This window comes from Diospyros lotus, chromosome 15 (genome assembly GCF_014633365.1).
Source record: "Diospyros lotus cultivar Yz01 chromosome 15, ASM1463336v1, whole genome shotgun sequence".
In the NCBI taxonomy this organism is placed as follows: domain Eukaryota; kingdom Viridiplantae; phylum Streptophyta; class Magnoliopsida; order Ericales; family Ebenaceae; genus Diospyros; species Diospyros lotus.
Window position 1 is genome coordinate 33705894 of NC_068352.1, and position 17762 is coordinate 33723655.

General features: G+C 41.3%; 1 protein-coding gene across 3 annotated transcripts in view; it reads left to right on the forward strand.

Annotated features, from left to right (window-relative positions):
- Nucleotides 1–17762, forward strand: part of LOC127791957 (probable ubiquitin-conjugating enzyme E2 26) — a 56399-nt gene that overhangs the window by 35435 nt on the left and 3202 nt on the right. The window contains exons 3-7 of one of the 3 annotated variants that reach the window (XM_052322189.1): nt 14171–14266; nt 14407–15591; nt 15772–15835; nt 16103–16242; nt 16331–16642. The exons of 1 other annotated variant lie outside the window; for it this stretch is intronic. In XM_052322189.1, coding sequence (XP_052178149.1) covers nt 14171–14266; nt 14407–15591; nt 15772–15835; nt 16103–16242; nt 16331–16642 — 1797 coding nt within the window. The remainder of the gene's footprint in view (nt 1–14170; nt 14267–14406; nt 15592–15771; nt 15836–16102; nt 16243–16330; nt 16643–17762) is intronic. One more of the 3 variants, XM_052322192.1, reaches the window with a different exon arrangement.

Sequence of the window (17762 nt, forward strand, 5' to 3'; positions counted from 1 at the left end):
CTCCTGCTTCCTTACTACTAGGATCAACAACATACTTAGGCGGTGGTGAAACCTTAAAGTGGAACAACAGGGTGAATTGCTTCTGTTTTTTTTCCGAGTTCCTGTGGTCAATCAAGAAGAGGGGGGGCGAACCGATTCAATCAAGTTCTGAAGTATTTGCCACAACAGAAACTTGAGATTTGGAGCAGCTGGGAGTGGATTGTGGAAGGCGAATTTGGATGATTCTTGGCTGTGAAATCCGCCTCTTTTGGCGGTAGTAGTTCCAATCAAATCCTGCTAGTAAGGTAAACACAAAGGTTAATTTTGGCTTTGAATTTGGGATAACTTGTTTGAAAAGAGCAGTATGTATATAGCTCCTTGGTTTTCAAAGTATGCTGATTGTAAAAAATCAGCTAAGGGAGTAGTGCATGTAGGAGACTATGGGAGCATTGCTCAATTGCAGCGAAAAATTCTTTATTTTCAGTTGAAATGGGTCTCAATTGCAGCTGAATGATGTTGCATTTTTGGTGGCTAATTTTCAACCAAGAGAGCAACCTCAATTGCAGCAGACCAGTGCTGCATATCCAATGGGTTGTCATACTAGTGAAGCTAAGGGACGGAGTGCATACATGAAGTAGAATGCTTCACTTACAGCTGGAATGGAGCCTCAATGGCAGCCAAAGAAGGCTGCACTTTCGGTTGGCAGCAACAGAAACAAGAGAAGGGGATCAGCCAAGTTGACAAGGGAACAAGAAGTGTGATACATGAAGAGTGCAAGGAATTCGGTTGAATATCCGCGAGAAGCTGCAAGAATTTGCGATGATACTTATTAAAAAGTATCATTATAACTTTCCAGCGGAATACTTTGATGACTATCATGGAAGTTTTAATAAGGAGGAATTTCTTAAAGTGGAGCAGCCGAAGGAGGACAGCCTTGCTGAAGGTAAATTCTTGGTGTACTCTAGCTACCAGCAAGTAAAAGTATTTCCACTGGAGGAGGCCTCTACTGAAGATATGAAAGGGTCTAAACATACTACTCCCTTGGTCTGGTTATGGAGAAGGCTGAGGAGTATATGGAAGAAAAGATTGGGGAGGAGAAAGTGGAGGATGACACTCAATCAATGGACAGTATCTCAAGCACTACTACTAGTGCTGAGACTCCTAATGCTATTGATCTCCTGAAACAGCAAAATAAGGAGTCTAAAGAGAAGAAACAAAGAATTGCACTGGCCACCTTGCTTGGAACATCCCACATGTATGTCATTGACACGGGTACACAAGACAAAGCAAAGGTGACATTGCAGCAAGAAGAGTTGGAGGATGGGGTTGTAGGATTGATGGCACATTTGGAACCATTTTTGACAGCACTAAGGAGGAGGCGGATGGCTGAAATTGGTGTGGCAGCAAGACATAATGCTGTTGCTGATGAGGAGAAAGAAAAGAGAAGGTAAAAGAAAAGGGAAAAAAAAAAAGAAGAAGGAAAAGCGAAGAAGAAACCGTTGAGTGAAGATGGGCATTGGATAAAGAAGCAACGGCTAGGTGGTAATAAGTTTCTTGGGGATAAGAAACATTTCAAGGGGGGGAAATTGTCACGATCTTGGGTATTATAGGGGCAAAGCTGTAATTGAGTTACAATTATAGTTAGGGGGTATCTTTGTAATTCGGTTACAGCACATGGGTGTTGTTATTCTGTTATTTTCCTTTTTTGTCTTGTAGCTTAGTTGGTTAGAGAGTTTTGTTTGGTAGCTAAGTAAGGCTATATATATATTGCCTCAGCTGTAGGAAGGGATATGCTTGAATTAATTAAATGAATATCTGATTCTCTCTCATTTTCTCTCAACTTCTCTCCCTTATTTCTCTCTGCATCCTTCCCCCATTTCTGTCCAAATATCCCTCTAAACTTCCTGTTCTTAGTTCTACTCAATCGGATTCTTTCGATTGCCAATCCAGCCCCGTTATGAACCCTAGGTTCATGACATCTTCCAGATCACAAGTCATGATCGCTTGTACCTTAGCTTCCCAATCGCTCCCTGCAACTCGACCAGTTTCGTGACACCCGCAAGTTGAACTAGATGTGAACGACAGGACTGCACCTTCATCGATCGGTTCCGTTACCAGAATTATGACACTGAACTCGCTGCTATAAACAACCTACCACAGTCGCGATCAACCAGCTTTAGGACTTTCGATTCCGTTGGATTCACCGGATCACTTGGATCGTCTCAAGTCCTGCTGCCTCAATCGCGTAACTCCTTGAGAATGGTCAGATGTTACTTCGCTCCTAGATCGCCAACAATCGCGGCCTATAGCGTCAAAATTGCTTCATTGAAATTAATTCCAGCAGCCTTAAAATCCAATCGGAACCAAAGCAAGGGATTGTCGGAATTATCGGAGTTGAATTTGCCTTCCAATCCCGATAATCAACCTCTGTCGAACAATGGACGTCAATTCGTCAAAAAATTAATCAATTGAAGAAGCCGCCGAGGAATAGTGGCTTTGATACCATTTGTCATGATCCTAAGGTTTAATCTAGGATTAGATTGGAAATCAGAAGGATTCGATAGGTTTAGAACCAAGTATTGCTTGGTTTGGGGGAGTTAATGAGAAAAATGAGGGGGAAAATCAGAAGAAGAAGGGGGGAGAAACAGAAGAACAAAAGAGAGGGGAAAGAAGAACGAGAGGGAGAGACAGGAGAGGGGAAGGAGGATTAAGAGAGAGAGATAGAAATAAGATTTTCATTCATTCAACAACTTGTTTTCCCTTCTCCTACCAACAACCTTTTATAGGCTTCATCTAACAAAAATAACAACATCCATGTGCTGTAACAACATTACAAAAGATCTTCTAACAACTTGCTAAGTCTATTACTATAATGCTCTTCTATGGAATCTTGGGTCATGAAAGAGAAGTTGATTTTGGTCCACACAGAAAGGCACGGTGGATGAGAGATTTCTAGCTCTCCGGCAGTGGGGATCCGTCAAGGAGTACTGCCTTTGCGTCGAGACATAGGCATCGCCGCTGGAAGACATGCTGGAAGGCACTTTATCAATGGGTTGAAATCGGACATCAATGTTGAGATGAGGGTGTTAAGGCCTATGGGCCTGGAGCAAATGATGGACCTAGCCTAACGGATTGAGAAATGGAATCAAGTGATTCGTGGAGGTACTTCCGAATTAGGCCCAAGTAAAGGTCAGGCCTTTTCAACCCTGATTCCAACTTACTAGCGAGTGGCGATTTTGCCACCTTCGCCTCCTTTCCCAAAATTGGTGTCGCCCAGCCCCGCTCCCTCATACCGGCCTCCGGTAGTCGAAAAGTGGAGTAACCCTCCTTTCAAACGGCTTAGTGAAAGTGAGTTGCAAGCCAAATGGGTGAAGGGATTATGTTTTCGTTGTGACGAGAAATACACGGTTGGGCACAAATGCAAGAACATGGAGTTGCAGGTGATGGTCATTTATGAAGAAGAAAGGGAAAAAGAAGAAGAAGGCGGCATAGAGGGAGCCGAAGTAGGGGAGAATTATGGGGAATTAGGAGACACAGTCAAAATGGGAGAAATGGAGTTATCATTGAATTCAGTAGTGGGGTTAACACCTCCACAAACTATGAAGGTAAAGGGAAAAATAGAAAGTCAGGAAGTGGTGGTCTTAATTGATAGTGGAGCTTCCCATAGTCGTTGACGTGGTGCAGAAATTGGGATTGATTCGGACACAAATCGAGGCTATGGTGTGATCATGGGTTCGAGCATGGCGATACAAGGGGCTGGAGTATGTAAAGGGGTGACCTTGTCATTGCAAAATGTGGAGGTAGTCGAGGACTTCCTGCCATTAGAGCTGGGAAGCTCAGATGTTATTTTCGGGATGCAATGGTTAGCCACACTTGGGGAGACACAAGTGGATTGGGGCTCATTAGTTATGAAGTTTTGAGTAGGGGGCATGACCATAACACTGCATGGGGATCCCAGCCTCAGGAAAACATTAGTAACTTTGAAGTCGATGCTGAAGGCATTCCGAGAAAATGGGGAAGGAGTGTTGCTGGAATTGGGAAGCTTGACAATTGAAGTCAAAGAGGCGAAAGTGGAAGTTCTTGGCATTCTGTAGGGGCTGCTAACAGAATACAAGGAAGCCTTTGGGGAGCCGTGTGGACTTCCCCCACACTAGAGGCAGGATCACACTATCACATTGCAACCAAGGGTCCCTTCGATAAGTGTACGACCTTATTGTTATCCCCACCTTCAGAAAAATGAGATTAAAAGGCTGGTTCGGGAGATGTTGGCGGCAGGTTTCATTAGGGTGAGCATTAGCCCATTTTCCAATCCCGTGTTGTTGGTCAAGAAGAAGGGCGGTAGGTGGAGATTTTGTATGGACTACAGGGCTTTAAACAAGGTAATGATCCCCGATAAATTTCCAATCCCAATTATTGAAGAATTATTGGATGAACTAAATGGGGTTGCTGTTTTTTCTAAATTGGACTTAAAATCGGGGTACCATCAGATACGAATCGCATTTGATGACATTTCGAAGACTGCTTTTCACACACGTGAGGGTCATTATGAATTTTTGGTGATGCCATTTGGTTTAACAAATGCACCAGCCACATTTCAGTCCTTGATGAACGAGATTTTTAAGGAGCACTTGAGACAGTTTGTCTTGGGTTTTTTTAATGACATTCTAGTTTATAGTAAGAATATGGCAGGACACAAGGAGCATTTGAGGTGCGTATTACGGGTCTTAATAGCTCATCTGTTGTATGCTAATGCAAAAAAATGTCAATACGGGCAGAGGTAGATTGAGTATTTGGGACATGTCATTTCACTAGAGGTTGTGGCTGCAGATAATGCTAAAGTCAAGGCTGTTATGGAGTGGCCCAACCCTAAATCTCTACTCGAACTCCGAGGCTTCTTAGGCCTTATGGGGTATTATTTGAGGTTTGTGAGGAACTACGGCAAATTGGCATGGCCATTGATAGAGCGTCTCCGAAAGGATAATTTCTATTGGGATGACTTATCGGAGCAAGCCTTTCGATCACTAAAAGGGGCTATGACAGATCTGTAAGTGTTGGCCTTATCGGACTTCTCAAAGGAATTCATTGTGGAGACAAATCGGGCATGGGTTAGGGGCAGTTTTGATGCAGGAGCAACGACCTCTTGCTTTCTTCAGCCTCGCCCTAAATCCTATTGGTCGGAATAAATTGATGTACGAGAGAGAGTTAATGGCGATCGCATTCACGGTGAGGAAGTGGAGACATTATCTATTGGGATGGAAGTTTGTTATTCGGACTGATCAACGAAGCCTTAAGTTTTTTATAGAGTAGCGGGTGGTCAATTCGGAATGTTAAAAATGGGTGGTGAAGCTGATGGGGTACAATTTCGAGATTCAATATCGCCCCGGGTTGGAGAACCAAGTAGCTGATGCCTTCTCACACCTCCACTCCCTTATCGTGTTGATGGCACTCATCATTCCTTGAGTCTTGCAGTTGGATCATCTAAAAGGGAGGTTAAGGAAGATAGTAAACTCTAGCATATTGTTAGGGAGGTACAAACTAATCCCTCTAGCAAACCCAATTTTACATGGGTGGATGGCCATTTGCTATTCAAAGAGAAGTTGTATCTTCCTAAAGGAGGGACATGATGGGCAGATTGGGGGACATTCCGGTTTCCTCAAGACATATAAATGAATGTCCGCCAATGTATATTGGGTTGAGATGAAGCAGGACATTCATCAATATGTCCGCCAATGTTCAGTGTGTCAGCAGAATAAGTATGTGGCACTCTCTCTGGGTGGTCTACTGCAGCCACTCCCCATTCCTTGTCAAGTCTGGGATGATGTGTTGATGGATTTCATTAAGGGGTTGCCAAAATTAGCTGGAATGGATTCTAATTTGGTGGTTGTAGATCGGCTAAGTAAGTATGGACATTTTATTGCTTTGAAACATCCATTTTCAACAGCCAGCATAGCAGGGGTCTTTGTGAAAGAGATTGTCCGGTTACATGGGATTTCAAACTCCTATTGTTTCCGATAGAGAAAAAATCTTTGCCAGCCATTTTTGGGAAGAACTTTTCCGATTGGAAGGCACTAAGTTGAATAGAAGCACCTCCTACCACCCTCAGTTCGATGGCCAAACGGAGGTCCTTAACAGAACCTTGGAGACGTACCTCATATGTTTTTCTTCCTCCAAACCAAAGGCGTGGTGTAGTTGGCTTCCTTGGGCTGAATATTGGTATAATACTTCTTACCATGTCTCCTCAAAATTAACTCCATTTCAAATAGTCTATGGATGTAAACCTCCCCATTTGTTGAGATTTGAGAAAGGAACAACAGCTGTCTCGGTGTTGGAATAGCAGTTACTGGAATGTGATTCAATTTTGGTGGAGTTGCAGGCCCAATTGTTGCGGGTGCAAGCAAGAATGAAAGATATAGCAGATAAAAAATGGCGTGACATTTAATTGAGGTTGGCGAATTAGTTTATATGAAAATTCACCCCAACAGACGGAAGACATTGGCTTCTAGGCCGAATGAGAAACTGTCACTGAAGTTTTATGGACCTTTCACAATGGAGAAGGATTGGGAAGGTGGCATACAAGCTGTCTCTACCACCCTCCTGTGCAATTCACCTCGTATTTCATGTCTCCAAGCTCTGCAAGGCTGAAGGCAGTGCAAGAGGCTACAAATATACTTGACCAACTAACTGCAGAGCTGGAGATGAAGGTAGAACCGGAATTCCTATTGGGGGTAAGGCCAGGCACTGCATCAATTTCCTAAGTTTCACCTTGAGGACAAGGTGAATCTTATGGGCGGGAGTAATGCTAGTACCCCTGTTCATCACATTTACCAGCGACGTAAAAGGTGGGGAGAAGTAGGGGCAGCCAAGGAAAATGACTCAAGGGCAGAAGAGTCGCATTCAATTAAGTGGGGAATAACAACTCACGTGGTTGCAACGGACTAAGGAATGCATATAAAAGGCAGGGGAAAGGGGAGAGGAGGAGCTAAAAATTTTGGCAGAAGTCGTGGGAGAGATGGCCCTCTCGAATAGGCCGATATTTGCTTTCTTTTGTTTTGTTTTCGTTTGTAGTTCTTGTAAGTGGAGATTCCTATCGTTTTCTTGAGTGCGAGATTCAATCAATTTTGTGAGAGTTCTATCATAATGGTTAACATGAACCCCCACCTCTCTGAAGTTTATTTTGTCTCTAGCTTCATGAGGTGGTTAAATGAGGAAGTCAGGCCTATGGTCAAAATGCTTCACTCAGAAATAGTGGAGCAAGTAGTGGAGAATACTAGGTTGCAAGAAATTATGATAGAAGCTATCATGAAGAAGTAAAGACATCAGAGTAAGGGCATCAATACGAGGCCTGCAGTACCGATGGTGAAGGGGTATGGTAAGCAAATGGCGAGGATAAACCCGGGGCAAAGAGGGATGATAGTGGTTGCACCTGGTAATCACTTAGTAGGCTAGAGTGTGAAATTAATAAAGCAAAGAAGGTAGGCCAGGTTGTGTTTTAAATGTGGTGATCGGTATTATCTGGGGCACCAATGCAAGAGGCAATTAGTCTTGCTGGAAGGAGAAGATGGAATAATGGACGAAGAAGAGGAAATAGAGGAGTTAGAAGGGGAAGATAATGGGGAGATTTCGTTACATGCTCTCAAGGGCTTAACCAACAATAAAATCATCAAGGTGGAAGGTAAGGTGTAGGAGGGCAGTTTGATGATTTTAATCGATAGTGGGAGCACCCATAGTTTCTTGGATGAGAGCACAAAAACTCCACTATAGGCTTACCGGAACCCAACTCTTAACAGTGACTGTTGCCAACGACAACAAAGTGCTAAGCAACTCAACTTGCACAGGTTTTTGCTGGGAGATGCAAGGGGAGTTGTTTGAGGCTGATTTGAGATAACTTAAGCTAGGGGGCTGCGACGTGGTGTTGGAGGTGGATTAGATGAAACAAGTTAGCCCTATCAACTTTGATTTTAACAGAATGGAAGTGACCTTTGAGAAGGGTGGGAAGAAGATAGCCCTCACTGGTAATAGGGAGATGGGGGCTTGTAAGATGATTGCAAGGAAGAAGCTGCAAAAGTTACTCAAGCACAAGTGGGCTCAAGTAGCTCAACTGTTTTCTATCCAAGCAGTGGAGGAGACAGAGGAAGGAAGTGAGCAAGAAGGGGAGTTCTAGCTAACTACACTCACTCCAGACTAAGGCCAATTGGAGGTACATCACTTAAATTATCTTAATATGCTTTTGGTTGAATATGAGGACCTGTTTGTAGAGCCTAACCCCCTACCACCCAAAAGAACCCTTGACCACTCAATCAATTTAAAACCTAACTCATAACCAATTAATGTTAGATCCTACATATATCCCCCTCACCAGAAGACTAAAATTGAAAGGATGGTTAATGAAATGCTACAACAATCCTTAATCAGACCAAGCCAAAGTCCCTATGCATCCCCTGCCCGTCTTGTCAAGAAAAAAATGGTTCATGGTGCTTTTGTGTTGGCTATTATCAACTTAATGTCTTGACCGTCAAGGACAAGTTCTCTATTCATATAATTGAAGACTTACTAGATGAATTGAACAATGATACCATCTTCTCCAAATTGGACCTACGTTTAGGATATCATCAGATTCGTATGAATTCTAATAACATCACAAGACGGCCTTTCGAACCCATCATAGCCACTATGAGTTCTTGGCAATGCCATTTGGGCTCACCAATGCCCCAACCACCTTTCAATCACTTATGAACCAAGTCTTTGAGCCTTTCCTATGTAAATTTATTCTAGTTTTCTTCGATGACATTTTATTATACTGTCAAAGCTTCAACTAACACTTACAACACCTAAGGACTATTTTTGAGGTTCTCTTGCCAATTGTATATTAAACGGTCTAAATGTGCCTTTGGTCAGAAGCAGGTATAATACTTGGGGCATGTTATCTCAAGTGCAGGGGTAAGCACTGATTCGAGAAAGGTGATAGTTATGGTGAATTGGCCTAGAGCTGCTAACATTAAAGCATTGAGGGTTTCTTGGGGTTGATAGGGTATTACAGGAGATTTGTGAAAAATTACGGCCTCATAAGCCGGCCATTGATGGAGCTATTGAAGAAAGATGGGGGCCAGAGGCAGAAAAGGCATTTTGGTATTTGAAGGAGGCCATGAGTGAGACCCCGGTGTTGGGTTTACGACTTCAATAAAACCTTAACCCTAGAGACCAATGCTTGCAGCATGGGAATAGGAGTTGTGTTAATGCAGGAAGGGAGGCCCTTGGCTTATCTCAACCAAGCCTTGTCACCTAGGCATGTGGGGCTTAGCATATATGAGAAATAGTTGTTGGCTGTGGTGATGGCAGTAGAGAGGTGAAGACATTATTTGGAAGTGGGACAGTTCATCATTAGAACTGACCATGAGAGTTTAAAATTTATACTTTAGCAGAAGCTTCATACGCATCTTCAAAGGAAAAGGATGGCCAAACTTATGGGTTTGGATTACATCATACAATATAGGAAGGAAAGAGAGAATGTGGTTGTTGATGCCCTTTCCAGGTGCCACGAGGAAGGACAAGCAACAACCCTTACTATTATAACCCCGAATTGGTATCGAGAGGTAGAGGGTAGTTATGAAGAATATAGCAAAATGAAGGAGTTAAGGGAGCAGTTGATTATGAATCCTAATAACAAGCTTGAGTATACATTGAATCAGGGAGTGATACGATATAAAGGGAGGCTGGTAATTGGGAGTAGTGAGACACTGAGGAAGAAGATATTGAGTTCCCTCCATGAATCACCCTTGGGAGGCCACTCAGGAATTCAAAATACCTATTACAAGGTGAAGCAAATCTTCTATTGGGCTTAGCTTAAAAGGTATGTGACTATGTATTAGCCTGTGATACTTGCAGCCGTTGCAAGTATGAGACAATAGCCCCACCGGGCTTACTGCAGCCCATGTCTATCCCTGCACATGCATGGGAAAGTATAACTATGGACTTTATTGAGGGCCTACCTAAGTTAGAGGGGAAGAATTGTATTCTGATAGTGGTGGACAGATTCACCAAATTTGCACACTTCATTGGCTTAACCCATCCCTATTCTGCCCAAGAAGAGGCTAGGGTTTTCTTTGATCAGGTCATGAAGCTGCATGGAATTCCCAACTTGATACTTTGATAGAGACAAGATCTTCACTAGCTTATTCTGGCAGGAGTTGATGAGATTCCTAGGGGTAAAGCTAAAGATGTCTACAGCTTACCATTCCCAAATGGATGGTCAAATTGAATGGGTGAATCAATGTGTGGAAATGTACCTAAGGTGCATATGTTTTTTGCATCCTAAGGGGTGGCATAAATGGATTTCACTTGCCCAATGGTGGTGTAATTTCAGCCACCATGCATCAATCAAGAGGTCACCCTTTGAAGCATTGTTTGGTTACCAGCCCCCACTACTTCCAGCAGTAGGGGGAAATACTACAGTAGCGATTGTGGATGCATATTTAGAGAAAAGACAAAAAGTGTTATAGCAGCTCAAAGAAGAACTCACGCTGGCTTAGAACTGCGTAAAGCAATATGCAAATAGAGGGAGAAGTGAAATGGAGTTTGATGTGGGGGAAAAAGTATATTTGAAGCTCAGGCCAATCCATCTCAAGACAATTGCTTGAGGCCAGATAACCAAATTGAGCCCCAGGTACTATGGGTCATACCTAATTGAAGCTAAGGTGGGGAAAGTAGCGTATAGATTACAACTACTTGAGGAGTCTAGGATTCACCCGGTGTTTCACGTCTCTTTACTCAAAAGGTTAGTGGGGACGCAACAGGTGGCTTCCAGCCTACCTCAACTGTCAAGAGAAATGGATGTGACAACAGAACCCAACTCAATATTAGACATGAGAGTTTTGTACAAGCATGGAGCCCCTATCATACAGGTGCTGGTGAAGTGGTCCAACCTTCTCCACAACAACAACACTTAGGAATATTTGCCTGACTTATTAAGGCAATTTCTCCAAGCAGCTAGCCTACTCAACATTTCTTGAGGACAAAAAAAGTCTCAAGCAATGGGGAATTTGTCACAGTACAAGTACTTAGAGGGAGAATGTATCGTGCAAGTGGCATGGCCTTCATGTGTAAATGATTAGAGAGTTGGGTAGTTATTTCTAGAAGGGGGTACAATTGTAAATAAAGCTTCATTTTGGCAAGAGTTGTGGCCGCGGGATCCTCTATATAAAGGACCCGATTACTTGTAATGAGGCATGCTGAAAATTGAATTCAAATTCATTTTGATTTCTCCCTCATTTCTATCTCTCTCTCTCTTTATCAATTCTCCCTCTCATTTCTATCCGTCCTACTTCAATTCTCTGGAATTCTTCACGAATTCCCTAGAATTGTTGTTAAATCTCTCAAGATCTGACAACAACTTGCAACTGTTAAGTGGGCTGTTGAGAAGGCAAGGTTATAAGAGATGGCCTTCGAAGCAATCCTTAAAAGGGACCACCTTCCAGCGGAAATTCAACCGTCAACAAGTCAGCAGTTAGAAGAGAATTTGGGGTCTGCAACATCAGGATGGAGCCCTAAGGTTACTACTCTAGCCAAATCCCTGTCCATGAATCAGAGGAGATAGCTAAGGTTGTGCTACAAGTGTGGAGAGAAATTCAGTCCAGGGCACCAGTGCAAAAAGCAATTACTGTGCATGGAAGGATTGAAAGAAGGAGAAGGCGACAAAGATGTTGCAGGGGTGGGATGAAGGACCAGCCATTGAGATTTCTCGAGAACAAGAAATCTTTGGGGGAGGGAATGTCACGATCTAGGCTAGTAATTTTTAATTTTTATTTTTATAGCTAGTATTAGTCTTCGAAATAGGCTAGTTATTGCTTTATTTACAATCGTGGGATAGTTTAGGAGCAGTTACCTCTAGTAGAGGAGTGGACACTACTCTGTTAAAGTAGTGAAATAGCCTCTATATAAGGCTGTACAACTCTTGATCGAGATTATGCTTTTGATTAATTGAAAAGTTATTCCCTTCTCTTTGAAATTCTCCCTTTTTCTCTCTCTGGTTCTCTCTAATTCTCCCTCTCTCTTGTCTATCTCCCTATCTTTCTCTTTGATATTTTCCCTTATTCTGTCTGATCCTTCCCAAATTCTCTCTATTTTTACTATTCTCTCAATTCTATCTTCAAGAAAATCACAAGTTAAGGCTCGAGACCTTGACACCTTCTTCTATCTACAAGCTTAAGCTTTTAGATGAGATGGTGGATAATGGTTTGATATGGTACCAGAGCAAGCAAAGGTTTTGAGTTTAAACCTTATTGCTAATCTAATATTTATATGGTTGCACGCCTTTGGACTAGTTATAAAGTGAAGCCTAGCTACATGTGAGGGTGTGTGTTGAGAGTAAAAGTAATAATATAAAAAATAAAGTTAACTTTCTAACTACAAGCTTCAGCTTTTAGATGAGATGGTGGTTAACAATTCAATAATGACAAATTTCTTACTTTGCTATGTTTGAGTTAAATCTCTTTGCTCTCCTAGTAGGTTCATTTATGGTTTGCTATTAGAGCTTAGGGTCAATCATGCCTCCTAGATGGCAAAATTTTGCGTGTGAATGTGACCTGCCTAGTGTTGTGGCTGGTTAAAATATGCCAATACATCAAGTAGCTGCAACAATAGTTAGAATAGGAGTAGCTTATGCAGCCTTGGTACGAGGGGCTAGGTATACACCATCATCACAAGCGTAATGCTCCTCTTGGATAAGGAGACCTTGGTGTCAAGATGGACAACTCTGACTTTGAAGGTTGTATGTTGTCTGACTATTTCATTGACTGATTCAATGTGGTTGTACGGTCTTTGAACATTTGGATGGCTGACATGTATTTTGGCTCCTTTTGATGTGCATCTATTTTTGTTCATGTTTGACATGGGTATAGCACTCAAAATGGAGTGTCGGTGCATACTAGGCTTGCTTAACAACCAGAGTTGATCTTACAATCTATATGATCTTGTCATCCTTTTCAATGTTAAATAGCATTCTTTCAGTTGTGAGTGGAAGCGTGATGCATCTGTCTTAGGTGTTGTTACTTATACTTCCTTTCTACTCTTATTGTTTTCCTTTATACTCTAATAAACCTCCATTTGGCCTGCTTTTAACATCTTATTGAGCTAAACCACAAGCTCCTAAAACCCAAACCTGGCTTCCCAATTTTAATGATATGGGTTTGCACATTAGTACAGTTAGGAAGATACAGATTACATCAGTAAATTGTGAAGGGTGCCTCTTGTATCATAAATTACTGTGTTATTGTAAGGAGAAAAACACAAGGAAAGTGAAGAAGGTAGAGAAGAGACAGAAAAACTAAGAGAAGAGGAGGGGAGAAATGTTCCTGTTGTATCATAAATGTGGTTTACTTGGGTCTTGCTTTCTGTGCATTCATATGAAGGTAGTTTGTCTGCAAAATCATGAGGCCTAAGTTTGTTCTTCACTATTTATTAGGCATTTTTGTTGTCTAAGGTAAGCCTGTTAACTATTATGTGATGTATATAAGAGGTAATAAAAGCTAAAATCCTTCAGAACGTCTGAAATCTCTCATAAATTCTATTACTACAGTAATTAAGTGGGAACTTTCTGTAGTCTACTTTTTTTAAAAAAGGAAAGCATCAGACATACAGCTTTCCTGTCAACGGTTGGAGGGACTGCTTCCAGTTATCTCTGTGGGCCAAGGTTTATATAACTCTTGTGTTATGTACCTGGAATAACTTGGTTGACTCAAAATATAGAGAAATGAAGCCTGGGATACCTCTGGCAATTGTAATAGGGAGATTGGTCCCACATGTGCAAGACTTCTAAAGTTGTATGTGTTATAACTGCCTTCCGTTTTCTGCTTCTCATTTTCTTGTCAAGGTTTTTTAGGTCCTTCGGTTTTTACACAGTAGATGTTGCATTTATCTTGCATATTAAGTCTTTATTCCTTATTAGTTTTCAAACATAGATAAATATAGGTTGCTTATATGGTGTTCTGTTGAAATATTTGACCAAAAAATGGCAGTCTGTTAATTTAAACATCATAATTATTTCAAACAACTTCAATGATTTTATGTTTGCCTCTCATAGAAAGATAATCCATCTGGATTGTTTGACTATTAGCACTGTTCCTGCATTGATACATCTGTTTGCTGAAAGTTCCTTCCCTTATATGACATTACTGATGAAGAAACCAATACATTGTAGGTTATTCATCCGGAAGTAATTAATGTTGACATTGAAGAAGATTCCGGAGATGTGATTTTCATTGATAGGAAAGTTGATGCACATAGCAGAGGCAAGGTGATCAAATATTTGTGATATTATTCTAGCTAATAATTTACTCCCTCTTAGCTTCTATCTTCCTTGGCCCTTTTCCCTTTCCCCCTTAGTTATGATACAGTTATGCTGAAGAAATACATTCTTCCCTCTCCCCCTTCCAGGAAGCTTTGGCTGATTTTGCGTGTAGTCATATTAATACAGCAAAGGCTAAATCACATGATGGAGTTCAGTCTTCTAAGAAGAGTTCCATCCTAGGATTGCATAGTTCATTTAATTTGGAAGGTTTCAGCAATGATTTTCCTTATGATGGCGATGAGTATATGGATACATATCATGATGATTTAACACATGATAGTGAGTATGAGTATGCTATTTTGCAAGCCCATTTTGATAGCATGGATATTCCTCCTGGAGTTGAGGTTCCAATTCCTTGGTTCTCTGGTCCTGCTCAGACAGAAAATAATTTGGCTACAATAAATACTTCAAACCATTCAGCTTTTGCAATCCCATTAGATGCCTCTGGAGCAGACTTACCTTATTCTCACAGGGGGCTGGAACTTACTCAAACTGGAAACAAATCAATTTCCACAAGCACTTCTAGTTTGCAAACGCATGTGGATGCCTTTGGTCACCCTTACAGGGCGGATCTGTCATCACCTTGGCAACACCCAGAATTTGCTCAGGATAAGAAAAAAATAGCTGGTTCTACTAGTTCAAAGTTTTTGAGCTCACAAATGGAGAAAGGTGCCCATAATCAACCAACTGAATATAAATCTTGGCGTGCGCTGGGATTCTCCAATGGCAAAAAGAAGCCTTCTGGTTCTGGTAGTACAACTGGCCATTCGTCACATAACCTACTGGGCACTGTAAAGCCGCCTTCTGGAAAGGAACCATCTTATAGTGGCTCTTATCTTCACAGATGCAAGAAACCAGTTGACAATGGTAGTCCAAATTACTCAAAAGTTTCAGCAATCCAGAAAAAGCTTTCAGCAACGCAGAAAGTGAATCTTCCTTCTGGAGTAGATGCTTATATGTCTGGGTGGCCAAATTCTGCTTTATTTATGCCCGAACCATATCTCATTAATGATGTTTATAATTCACCTGATCCCTTGCTTCCCTTTATTCCAAAGGAGTTACCTGTCTCATGGGTCCAGGATCCTGCTAATGGTCAAAAGAGTGTGACTTCTGCAGGAAGCTTAACTGTCCCATCCAGTTCACCATTTGTCATTCCAAAGTATGTGGATGAGAATGAGATTATGCAGAAATTTGAACTTTTTAAACAGTTTGATATGGTGCAAGATCATTCAGACCATCACTATTCTTGCAAAGGTTCTTCAACAAAGCAGGTTCGTATATTAAAAGAGGTGCCTTATTTGTATTCCAGCAGGTGCATTTCTTTTCTTTATTTATAAACATTGTATGTGAGTACATGAGTTGGAATCATAGAGCAGCCACTTCGGGTAGGTTTAGAGGAATGATAGTGGATGGTTTGGTTTCCTTACATGTCTGTTACTTTCTTCTGACAGCCATCAAAGAGTTGGGCGAAGAAGATACAGGAAGAGTGGAGGATTCTCGAGAAAGATTTGCCAGGCAAGTTCTTTATGGTTGGTACATGTGGTAAATCCACTGTTTCACCAAATTTCCAGGCCATTCTTTTATGAATGCATCCTTATTCTTGTGTTTGTTGACAAACATTAAGGAAGTTTGAGTTGCTATGGCCCTGGGGTCTACTTGCACCCCCTGCCTCTCAATTTCTGCTATTTGCTCTTCTTGCCCAGCCTTCTACTGAATATTTCATCTTTTTTCTAGTAAGCTTTAGATTCTGACTTTCTTTGTCCTTTGTTTTCACTTCAACAGATACAATATTTGTCAGGGTTTATGAATCAAGGATGGACCTATTGACAGCAGTTATTATAGGAGCTGAGGGGACTCCCTACCATGATGGTCTCTTCTTTTTTGATGTTTTCTTTCCTTCTGGTTATCCAAATGTCCCACCGGTATGTAAATAAGCTTCTTGTAGTGTGCTTCTCTTTACCATTTAATACTTTCTCATAGTCCTAACAACTAGAGAACTACTTGTGACAGCATGTGCACTACCATTCTGGTGGTCTTCGAATCAACCCAAATTTGTATAACTGTGGAAAAGTGTGCTTGAGTCTTCTTAACACCTGGAGTGGTAGCCAGAATGAGAAGTGGATTCCTGGTGTATCAACCATGCTACAAGTTTTGGTATCTATACAGGGGCTTATTTTGAATGCCAAGCCCTACTTCAATGAACCTGGTTTTGCAAGAATGAGTGGGTCGGCAAATGGAGAGAAGAATTCACAGCAATACAATGAAAATACACTTATCCTGTCACTGAAAACAATGGTGTACACAATGAGGAGGCCGCCAAAGGTAAGATTCCTTTAGTCTCTTCTTTCTACAACTATTTGAGCTTGGTTTAACCATTTGCTATTCCATATGATAGATCAAATTAGAATTTCATCCAACACCAGTTGAGTGTGACATGTCTGTCCAATAATACTTGTTTGCAGAGATTTGAAACAAAAGATGCGATGGAAAGGTAACCTTAGGACCATTGCACCTAACAATTGTATATGACAACATACTGTGTGCATGAATTCTAGTTGCACCTAACAATTGTATATGACAACATACTGTGTGCATGAATTCTAGCTCACCAGTCATTTCTATGTCCTTATCACGTTTAATTATTAACAATTCAGTACAATGTCTACATGAATTTTAGCTCACCAGTCATTTCTATGTCCTTATCACGTTTAATTATTAACAATTCAGCACTTAGAAAAGTGAGAAGTCTTGAGAGATTAACTTTATTTTGAAAAGTTAATAATCCTAACTGGCTTGTTAAATATAGACTTGTGAGCTATTCTTCTTTGTTAATTTCAGCCTTAGCCCCAACACTGTAGCATTTTAAGTTCTTTCATATTTTCTGCATAAAAAGCCCTTCATTAGCAATATAAGTTTAATGACTTTGAGTGAATCTACGATGCAAAGATGATAGGTGGTGGCATGGTGCACTGTCTTTGGACTGGGCAATACTGCTTGCTTAGATCTCACTTTATAATCGGAACAAACAATGCAACCATTAGCTCTTTTTAGTCTCAAGAACTTGAAAAAGCCAACTAGGTGGTAAAACTTATGAAAAGAGTTTAATTATGAGTTTGAGTTAAGCTAGGGAAGGTAAATGTTGTATGAGATGTATTAGGTTGCAAGATGTAGTTAGTTTCCGTAGGGCAAGGCCAACTGGGGGGGGGGGGGGGGATGTCCTTGATCAGATCAAAGAAGTAATGGAGCACGTCTCCATGGCTAATAGAAATTGCTAGGAAGGCAAGGATAGCAGTTTTTAGGGGGAAAAAGGCTTCTCTACCACTAAGAGGATGCTAATCCATGTTCCCAAGAACAACCTAGGGAGGAGTTCTATACAAGAATACATGGCATCAAGTAGAGTGGCCTCCTGGGGCGATGGCGCATCTACATAATTTCAAGTCAG